The sequence below is a fragment of the Eublepharis macularius genome, chromosome 3 (genome assembly GCF_028583425.1).
Source record: "Eublepharis macularius isolate TG4126 chromosome 3, MPM_Emac_v1.0, whole genome shotgun sequence".
In the NCBI taxonomy this organism is placed as follows: Eukaryota; Metazoa; Chordata; class Lepidosauria; order Squamata; family Eublepharidae; genus Eublepharis; species Eublepharis macularius.
Window position 1 is genome coordinate 163,746,279 of NC_072792.1, and position 11,415 is coordinate 163,757,693.

At 41.1% G+C, this 11,415-nt stretch overlaps 1 protein-coding gene across 1 annotated transcript in view; it reads left to right on the forward strand.

Moving 5' to 3' along the window:
• Nucleotides 1-7,506, forward strand: part of TMEM123 (transmembrane protein 123) — a 31,553-nt gene extending 24,047 nt beyond the window's left edge. Inside the window, exons 5-6 of the mRNA XM_054973728.1 lie at nt 1,110-1,263; nt 4,389-7,506. Of these exons, the coding sequence (XP_054829703.1) occupies nt 1,110-1,263; nt 4,389-4,413 (179 nt within the window). The 3' untranslated portion in view covers nt 4,414-7,506. The remainder of the gene's footprint in view (nt 1-1,109; nt 1,264-4,388) is intronic.
• The last annotated feature ends 3,909 nt before the right edge of the window (nt 7,507-11,415 follow it).

Genomic DNA, 11,415 nt, shown 5'->3' on the forward strand with positions numbered 1-11,415 from the left:
CAAGCCAGCGAGGAAAACAGAAACAAAACAGAACTTTTATTTACAAGACAGAACATAGGACTGAATGTTTTCAAAACTTGTATAGTTTGTGGCTAAACAGGAAATGATGACTATGTAACAGAACAGATTTACAGCCTGCTATCTTTCTGCTGCCTCCCTTAGCAGCATCCAAACCCCCTTCTTTTCACTCTCGCCAACGGACTCCAGCAGTCACTGGCCCAGCATTCTGCCTGCCCTCATTGGTTGTTTTTAAGAGAGGCAGAGCTGGAGCCAGTCCTGACCATCACAACTCCTTTAGCATAGAGCCCATGAACAAGGTACATACGAAGTATTCCTTATGGTATCCTGATTCCACCGTTTAGGGCTTTGAAGGTCAAAATAAATGCTTGTGCTGGAAACCAATTGGCAGACAATATAGACCTTTTAAGTATTGGTGTTACAGGTTCTATGTGGGCTGCTCCAGTAAGCAATCTGGCAAAATCTGAATGTCCTAGTTCTCCCTGGGGTGATAAACTTATGTCTGAGCTATACTATATTTGTGTCTAGGCTATACCACTCTTCAGACTGGTGGCTGGGGCTCTCATGACTGAATGTAAAAAAAATTAACTGCAAAAGGAAGATGCAGATTTAGAAGGAAGCTACCAGCCCAAGCTGTCTCAAAGAAAATGAGGTAGTTAACCTGGAGAAAAGGAAGTTTAATGAAAAAAAATAATCCAAAAAGAAATTTACACAAGCTCTTTTCATTCAACTTTAGTTCCATTACTGAGTATTGGAAATAAGAAGTTCCCTGAAGAAATTGCCAAGAAAGAAGCATTAAATGTGATACAGACCCAAATATATTTAAGTATATTTTGGGTCTTTTACATAATTTGAATTCTGTTGTCATTGTGTGTACAAGATGTTGTCATTACATTTGTACTTTACTAATTTTTAAAAATCACTGTGTAATGAAAACTAGTTGTGTACAATGGTTTCACTAGTTCTTTAATCAGAGGCCCTTGAGGGAAAAGGAACCCAAAAATGATGTTCGATTGGGAGAACACAGGGAAAACCATAAAACTGCAAGTGGAAATATGCATTGTTTAAAGCTGATTTGTTTTCTTTTTTAGTCACTCCTAAAGCGGCGTCAACTTTTTCCAGAACTTCAGGGTTTGATGTAGGAAGTTTCATAGGTGGCATCGTGTTGACCCTGGGACTTCTCATCATTGGCTACATTGGATGCAGGACTTACCATGCAAAAAGGGGTGTCCAGTACCGAACCATGTATGTTTTGTTTATTTATTTAAAATATACTGCTTTTTCCTAAACAAAATGTAGATTTACAGAGAACCCAAAGAAAGAAATGAAACAAAGGTGTTACCAACAGCAAAGTACAAAAGGTTCCACCTAATGGCATAATGTTCAAGGACTTCTTAGGGCGAGATTCCTGCTGCCCATACTTTGCTTTTTATGGTACCGTTTTGTCCACCTCTTAGGTTTAGCCCCAAACCAGCAGTGCTGCAAGCTGCCATTTTGTCAAGCCCTTTGTTGAGACCCTGGTGACATTGTGCCAATGTCTGAAGCTCTAGTAGACCCCAAAAGACTCATCAGGTACCCTGTCAGTGCCAGGAAGGTATTCTTCCTGCCATTTTCACAGGGCACAGTCCTACAGATGACTACGTTAAATATGCCCTTGGCTGGAGTCGTGATCCTCAGGCCTTCTATAGAAGCAAACATAGAAACCGGTTGTTAGTGGACAAATGCCTCTGTTTGCTTTCATCTCAACCGCGGTTTGCTTTCCGTGATGCACGAGACCAGCGCAACCTTGCCAGGACAGGAACACTGTGTTGTTCAAGCCTTTGTAGTCACTCCTAATCTTTACAGCTCACTTGTCTGACGGAAGGAACTCTCTTTGATTTGCGGGGCCTCCATAGCTATCAGGCCAGCGGGACCACATCCCCTTCTTTTGAACTATTTTAGCTGCTTGTATTCACAGCTTCACTCCCTATTCATGGGCAGCAAACCTCTGACCTCCTCCCATCATTAAACACCCTCCTTAACAAATAAGCAGGTAGACCTTCAAAGAGTTGGTTCTGTCTTGCAATCGCTCTTAGTTTAGCCTTTCCTGTTGAAGGCACACCGCTGCATTCCATGCTTGCTGTCACTTGTTCCTCCTCGCTTGAAGGCTGCAATACCCGGGTCTGCTTTTTGCTCCCCCTCCCCAAGCAGTTTTAGTAAAAGGAGGAGAAAGGAATTACTGGGTAGTAAATTCTGCTCGCATTTCCCCGTGTCTCAGCCAGACCAGCTGCTATTTCATCTGTGCATTTGTTCTTTGCAGTTGCGGACTCCCCTGTGGCAATTTATGCGGGGAATGTTTTGAGCAAGCTGCATTAACCTTGGGCTGGGCCTCGTCTTGACAAGTGTTCTGCAGCTCTCTTGCTTTGGGCCACAATAGGATTTTTATCAAGCTGTGTTCTGCCATTGATACATATGCCCTTAGCATATTTATTGTCTCCCACAGCTGGCTCTCTCATTAAAAAAAATTAATATTTTAAAAATCTATATGTGTTCTCTACTCCTGTTTTCATATTTACTACCAATATGTTCATACCTACCATCCTTAGGAAGGGTAGCATGAAAGAAGGGCCTGTTTGTTATAGGGGTCCGTAGTAATAGTGTCTGATGCAGAGGAAAGCTTCCCTCTCCCCCTTCTTTAAGAATGGACTGTGGCTCAGTAGCAGAGCTTTGCATGTTGAAAATCACAGGTTCAGTCCAGTTAAAGGATCTCTTTATTTGCCTTGGAGATCTGCCGTCAGTCAGCATAAGCAGTTCTGAGACAGATGGACCTTTGGCCTGACTCAGTACAAAGTGGCTTCATATGGCCTAGGTTCCTGTCCTGGAATTCAGTGGGAGGCACTGAGAACCAAGCTTTTTGATGTAAAACTCTGCCCTGATATTAGTTCCTCTGTCACACTAGAGAGTGACCGATAGATAAGAGGCCAACAAACTGGCTTGTAAACATATGAGTAGCCAGTAGCCCATGAATGGAGCATTTGCTCTGATGCTTACCAGGGTCACAGCACCTCTGGCTGCCATTGGCTTAACTGTTCTGATATCAGAGAAGTCTTAGAGAGCCTTGACTTAGTCAGCTGAGTATTAAGGAGAATTTGGAAGACCTTGAATTCTAAGGTAAATCATCAGCTTTGTATGTAGAGCCTACTACACAATACTGACTTTTGAGTGACATCTTGTGGGCAAAAGTTGGTTGAGCACTTTCCAGTGAAGATGGATGGAATTTAGTGGTGGTAGCCTTCCTCTTTTCCAAAGGTCCAGTATCTCTTTTGTTGAAAGTCTTGGGGTGAGCATGTTTCCCAACTCTTTGTGCAAAGGATGGCAGTCTAAGAATCAGCAGTGCTGATTCTGTGGACATGGGCAGATCATGAGGGAGAGAGCAGAATGGGTTTCATCATAGTTCTCGTGGCCTTCTTACATGCCCAGGGTAATGCCAATCGCCTCCTTGGAGTCAGGTAGCAATTTTCCACAGGCCAGTTTGGCTAGGGATCCTGGAGGCATTTTGCCATCTTCTGGGCATGGATCGGGGGTCACTGGGGCAGTTGGGGGGTTGTTGTGAATTTCCTGCATTATGCAGGGGGTTGGACTAGATGACCCTATAGATCCAACCCTATGATTCTGAGTTAGTAGTATGTAAGGGAACAGAAGAGGAAGACAAAGGAAGATCAGAAGTTTAAATGTTTGACATATCAATGAGAATTTGGGGGTGGCGAGGTGATATAAAAATACACGAAGATAAGTTCCTTTTTCTGAAAACTTTGATGCAACACTAGTTTCACTTTCGTTTTCTTTCACTGAAGAAGCTATCAGCCCAGCTCTTCCATATCCTCTGTGAAACCATCTCCCAACTAAAAGAAACTCCTCTTCTTTCCATTACCCTCCTTTGCTATGCCATGACCATAGGCATCCGTACTGTACCACATCCTAAAGGGATTATTCGTTATTCTATCAATGTCAGGGCAGAAACAAATGCTAGAATCATGTTACTGAATCAGACCAAAAGTCCATTGTGTCCAGCCATCTGTGCTATCCTAAACAGAGTTACTTCAGTCTAAGCCCATTGAAATCAATTGGCTAAGACTGGCGTAACTCTTAGGATTGCGCTGATATGTCTCCAGTGGTAGGAACCAGGTGGGCATACGATCACAGCTTTTAAAATTAGGCTGAGCGATGAAACTTGCAACCATATTTTGGGCTGTTGAAATAAACCCTTCCTTTACCATGAACAAAATGCTCACCATTGAAAGGAACCAGATGGGTTTTTTCAGCCATATGCTTGATGAAGTCAGCCTTTAATATTGCTTACTGTGCATTAATTTACTGTCTTCTTTTTTCAGTGATGAACATGATGCCATCATTTAAAGATTATGCTCCAAAGATACATCTGAAACAACCACTCCTACTCTTATGTTTAGAAATAATTCCCCACCCCCAGAAAACATGCCTTAATGGAAAAAGTTGATCACAGCCTACACGGGAGTCCGTAATTCTTGTGTCGCGGTGCACGCTCGTCAGATTCTAAAGGATAATGAATACTTCAAAGCACTGAAGAGTTCCAAGCGATAACTTCGTGGTTGGCATCAGATTATTGATCACCTTTGGAAGAAACTGTTGTGCACAAAAAATCAAAGACATCAGCTCCCATAGTAGAACATAGATGGTGGCATCAAAATTGTGATTGCGCTTACTATAATACCACCTTGTAAGTCACATGGGACTTCTGTACCGTAAACAGTCCAAACAATGTTAGATAAATAACAAAAGCTTCTGTTTTCAAAGGCCACCGGTGAACCCAAAACCAACATTTTCAGTTTGTTTGTATTAGATTTGTGGAATGTCGTTTTTGTTGTTGGGGGAGGGGGGGTGTATGTGTGCTTTTTTGTTAATGATCTGGGAAGTTTCAAGATTTTGTTTGTTGGATTTTAAAGAAAATATTTGTCTGCTTTCTAAAGCCAAGAAGCAGATTCAAGGATATATATGTGTGTGTGCTGACGTTGAGGGAGGGGGGTATTTTTTTTTAAATTTTGCATGGGATAGGAAAAAATTTTGAGTAATGCATTGTTCTTGAAAATGGTACAGTTATGTATGTACCGGTCCTTACTAAGTTGAGATATGTTTTGAAACATAAACGGTTGTTTTAGCCTCGAAGGTGGATTCGTGTGAACATTTATAATTTGATAAGGTGAACAAGTCATGTCATTGTTTCAGTGCTTCACATGCTTCAACATACAAAGCCCCTCCTTATTCTGAGTCAGACCATTGGGCAATCCAGCCCAGTATTGTTGGCTGTGACTGGCAGTGGCTCTCCCAGTCCTCTGCTAGTCTGCATGGAAAATACTAACCTCAGTGAACCTAGGTTCTGATGTAGGATGAGCAGCTTCTTGTGCATGGTATTCAAAGCATGTATTCTGTCCCTGAGCTATATTGTCTCTGCTCAGGAGATTCTTTGAGGAGGACTGACTTTCCATTTTAAGGCATATTGAAACAATGGCTCCATTGGTTCACCGGGTGGTAAAATCTATGCAGATCAACATGGTGTCATCACAGCTCGTGACTTGGCTCTTTCCTCAGTATAATATGCACGATGGTGTGACGATTGCATCCTCTGTATCATACTTGCGTGTGTTAAACTATGTAAGGTTTGTAAAAGAGAACATTTGAGATTGAGCTGAATGTTTCCATTGAAGGTTGTTTGAAATTGCTTCTAAAAACATGAGGTGGAAACAGATTATAGATTTGTTTTTGTTTTTTTTTAAGAGATTTCAGAATTATTTGGGAAGGGCTTCCCTTACCTTGGTGTGCAGGGATTGGATTGTCTCGCTGTCACCTTTGAACAAACAAGTTAATGACGAAGACCTGCAAAACCAATTTGCTAGAGGTGAAAGTGGAATGAACCTTCACAGCATTCCCGCTTCCAAAGAGCTTTAAACTCTGAAATAATTTTTAAAAACTATCATCTGTCTCCAGCCTTGATGTGTTTCTGCTGAGGAGCTTTATGTTCACAGAACAAGACAAAAGTTACTGCATTGCATATATTCTTTCTTTTTAAAAGTCTCCAGGGCTTTTCTCCCTTCTCTAAAATGTCTGCCTGCTAGCCTGTCATCCAAACACATAAAATTATCAGGAAGATTTCCTGTCTCTCTCACACAGCATCACAATATGAGTTTCACAAAAGGGTATTTCTTCGTTCTGGCCTAGTGCGTTAGTGTGACTGGACAGGGAACCATGGAGTTCATTTCCTAAGTTATCTTGAGAACTGAGGCCAACATGGATTTTAAAACACTTTTGCAGTCATTCATGTAACTGGGAGGTGGGTGAGCACTGCTGACATATGTTCTCCCCCCCTCCCCAGTCTCTCCAATCATTGTAAAACAGCCCGCCCCCCCCCGCCGGACACACACACCTTTTAAATCCCTTTTTCCAGGGAGATGCAGAGGGCTACCAAGCTTGACTGGCCCTAAAGCTCCCTGTGTATGGTGGACATGAGGTGGTACAGTCCTTGATTTGACAGTCTAAGCTAGGACAGTTCCATTGTAGAGAAAGTACATGTGGACTGGCTTTTCAGAATACCTTCAGCAGGGGATTACAGCCTATGGGATCTGCTAAAGGGCTTCAATACAGCCAGCTTTTTCATACCCCTTCTGTACTCCAAAAGGGACCCGCTCTTCTCTTTTTCTCCAGGTTTTTAGCTCTTACACAAAATATAAGAAGCTAAAAAAAAAAAAAGCTTTTAATCGCTAGGAGCCAGTGCACAATATTAACACCTGTCAAAATGATCAGGTAGTAGGTGACGTAAAAATATCTCTTGCTTGAGACCCTGTAGAGTTGCTGCCAGGTTGAGTAGACAGTATTACACTCAATGGACCAATTGGCTGCTTCAGCATACAGCAGCCTGCCAAGGAGTGGATACTTTGGCACCCATTTGTCACAGAAAGCATGTCTAGGTTCTCTAGGGGAGGGAATCTGCCACTATAGGGACTATAAGCTGTACATCAACCCCTAAATCAAGTCTGGGTGACTCTGTAATGGTTGGTGAAGTATTATTTCAGGGAAAATGCAAATAATTTAGAAATCATTCACTCAGGGCACATCCACACCACAAACTTAACTGATTTTAACAGCTGTTCCCTCTGCCCAACAACCCTTTGCAAAAAGACATGAGAAGTAGATACAGAGATCTCTTACGTGTTTTCAGCACCCTGTAAAACTGCAGTTTCCAGGGTTACTTGAGAGAAGCTGTAACAGTTGAAGTGGTTTAAAACTGAAAAAAGTTTGTCCTACAGATAGGGCTTCGGTCTCATGGGAAGTTTTATAAGAATTCTGTTTTTTCAGTCTCTTGGGGGTGGTTTTGTAAGAATCCTCCTAAATACCTATTATGCAAGTATGATTTCTGTTAGAATGACTCAGTCTGATCATTTAACAAAGAAGTTGGGGCTTGAATTTTCATCTGTTTTTCTTTTTAAAGAAAAAATACGAACATTCAAACTATTTTAAGGGATTTACCATTAACAAGCAACGCTTTTTTTTTTGGAACCAAATAGTTTGCCAGCTTGTGAACTAGCAGTTTATTCAACAAAAATGTGACCACTTGTCTGTCTGTTTTCAAATTTTGCAGTGGCTAGAATTACACAGCAGTCAGTAAGTGACAGTCAACTGCTGAGTTTTGGGGGGAAATATGTATTTGCCACCTACCTAAAATCAATATGTAATTGATTTTAACTTCATTTTGCTCATCCCCTTTACTTGCAAAAATAAACAAAGTTGATGAAAATGTTGTCTGTCAATCAGAAAGTTTAACCATCTTTCAGGATACATGGAAGTGTGATGTTACTTATACCACTTGGTGGGTGTGCATATTATTCAACAGGCCTCAAATAAGAGACAAGCTCTTACAAGTCCTGGCAAAGTCACTAGCCTGTGTCCTTCCATTCAGGCACCTGAAGCTTTAAATGACTTTGTCAAACAGAAAAACCACAAATTAGAGGAAGGATTCTAAGGTAGGCTATTGCCCACCAAAAGGTCATCTTGTTCTATAATTTTTGCACAAAATAAAAACTGAAAATAAAAACAGGACAAGTGGCCAGGTTTGTATCTGTACGAGTTGATTTCACACATTTCCTAATGACCAACTTTATTCCATATTAAAATACACAATTTAGGGTGCTGACTTTTAAAAATTTCTCAAATCCCTCAAAACCAGCACAGGAAACGGGAGATCACCTTTGTTTTCTGTCTTCCGAGTCTGCTTCAAACTCTTACACGAAAGGTTGCTTAGCAATCAATTCTGGACAACAATCTCATAGCCTCATTTTGTTACTGGTTGCTGAAGCTTTGCCAAGAGACTTATTTTCAGAGCTTTGACTTGTGAGTTTGAATGAGATGCATTTATAAATGAGCATATAATCGAGAATCTGCTGTTTCCAAGGAATGTTACATCAGTGAGTGATTTTATTCCATACATTCTATATCTGGGTATCTCTTATTTTTCTCAGAGCGTATCTCAAATAAGTTTTATGTCCTGTGTGGAGAGGACTTTAGACTTTTAAGCCTTGCTTACACATCATTTGAAAAAAACAGGAGGCTTCTAATTCTTGCATTCTTTCAGCTTCCAGTTCATTTCATGCCAAGACTCAAAATTCTGCTGCACACAAACTATTACAAGCAGAAAGTGTTATAAATATTTATGTGCATTTTAAAATCTGGTAAAAAAAACCCTGTTCTGCTTGCACACAGTTCGGGTTTTGTTTTGAAGATGTGCCCAGCCCAATTGAACAAAATTCTTTGCAAATGTATATATCCTTTGCATCTGATGAAGGGAGCTTTGACTCTCGAAAGCTCATACCTTGGAAATCTAGTTGGTCTTTTAAGGTGCTATTGGACTGGGATCTTGTTCTTTGACTGCAGACCAACACGGCTACCCACATGAAACTATTATACCCTTTGTGTTACCAGTATTATCATAGAACTCCCATAAAGCACAAACTTTGCATTCCCAATCTTGCTTTAAACTGTTGTGAGATGGTTAACATGGCTGGATAAGCATGAATGATCTCATACATGTTGTTCATACCTTATAACCCATAAACCCATACTTGAAATTATGTGTCCTGAAATCAATATGGTTTGAGGAATGAGTGCGCTGGCCCTGTTCCTGTGATTTGTTAGCTCCTGAGTCCTGAGCATAAAGTGTACATGTATACAAGGAGTGTGCATGTAAGCACCAGCACCATGATCAGAAGCCCTGCTTTTTTTAATGATCTGATCATTTCTAAATTTCCCTAGGCAATTCAATTGCATCTAAGGTTTGGTTTGTTGGTAGTAACATATTGTACGCCTAGGGCATATTTGGGCACAAGACAACACTAATAATCAACTATCAAGGATTTACCTGGAAAGGTGAAGAGGGTACGAGGCCCCAAAGTTCGGCCATGACACACAAGTTCTGAACTGCAGCGAAAGGCCAAGTCCTAAGATAGTCATACCATTAGATACTGACCCTGATCCAATGGAGTATTTCTGCAGACTGAACATGATTAGTGTGGGATACAGCAGGGCAAAGAAGTGAGAAAGTTGTCCTCTGGGGATAGATGTCCTTCTGTCCATGGAGATGCTCTGTTGCATCCAAGCCCTTCTCTAAGTTTTGATGTGATCTGGTTTCCAGGATGACCTTTGTATGTACACTGACTAAAATTGTGGGGGATGCAAAGAATGAGCTTGCTCACTTGGCCCACGCTTCTAAAAGAACCAGCTAGCAGAGCCATCAACTAACTAAAAGGTCACAAGCTAATTTACAGAGATTTTGGGTTTGCTGCAAAGAATGTGTTAACCAAACAAGATGACAAAACCGGGAAAGGGGTGTATGAAGCTCATTACAAGGGAGAAGAAAATCAACACTGTGGGAGACAGCGAAGGCTGAATGATTTAGATTATAAACTTGAGATGGGGCCTTGTTTAGGAGCTGTGAGCTTTTAAAAACTTCTGTTTGATGTTTAAGAAATAAATATTTGAAGAACAGCAAAAATTCCATCCTGGTTGCTTTACTAAACTCCAGGCTGTGTATCACCATAGCCCTCCTTATTCACTAGCATTTGCTGGCCCTGGGGCCTCTCACCTTTGACCCCCCCCACACACACACACACACCAGTGTGAGGCATCCTGTATATCCCTGGAGCAATTCTTATTGTGATGTTTTAAAGCAACTGTCCACACATAAGATCAGGATTCCAATACAGCTTACTGACCTTCCTCCAGAGAATTCCCACACATGCTCTAAATAGCTAAGATGCATTCCATAGACTTTTAAGTCTTTAGTTAAGGTTATTCTATATGAATGAAAGTGCCTGATATCCAGACAGACCATTAGTCCACCAAGCTTGATATGGGCTAATGTGCCAGGTACATTAGTGATGGGTAGTGAAATGTGTGGCCCCAAAACCTGCTACTTGTAATCCTTTAGCTTCTGAATGCAAAGCATGAGGCCCTGCCATTGAGCTACATTCCTTCCTTCCTCGTAGGTGTAAGCAGAAAAGAGCACTGAATAAATTAAAGCTACTTTTCTACAAACACAAGTGTCAATGTTTGGCCCCAAAAGCTCAAGTTGCCAGATCTAACTCAAAAGTAGCTTCTTTACGACTACGTAAGAGATGAATGAGGCTGAGCATACTGCTTCAATTTACTCATTCAGGAAGGCACCATAGAGAAATAACCTGCACAGAAATGATTCTGATCTTTCCTTTTGTACCTCCTCTTAGCAGCTTGTATATGAATCTTCTCCCATTTTAAGACCTTCCGAGGAACTTCCATTCCAAATCGTATCACTTCCAAATCTGGAGGTGAGTCAACCAAGGCTGCCTTTATCGTACCTGTGAGGAGTAAGTCTCTCTCTTTATAGAGGCCCATTGGGCAACCTCACACTCAAAATTTTTATCACCATTTACAGACCTTTGAGTTCTGGTCTTATCTTTTAATCTTTGGCAGTTTGGGATTCTTGATTTCTGATTTTTAATCAAATAAAAACTAGAATGTGGGGGACCAGGTATGTATTAGGGGGGATCCTAGTATGTATTGTTCTTTTGATCTCATCAATTTTTCATTTTTGAGCTGTTTGAAGTGACTTTGGCCAACTTGTTTTCAAAAAGCTGTTACGGAAATGCTACCTACAAAACGACTACAAGTCAAGCAACCTCGATCTGTAAATGGATACTCAAAAGTAAGCTGCACAGAGTTCAGTGAGACTTACTTCCAAGCAGATACACACAGGATTGCTGTTTTAATGCTGGAAAAAAACAGATGATGCGACTCAGTAAAATACTGCCAGTACTAAACTGAATCCTCTCTAGATGGCAGCACTGAATCCAACTATAG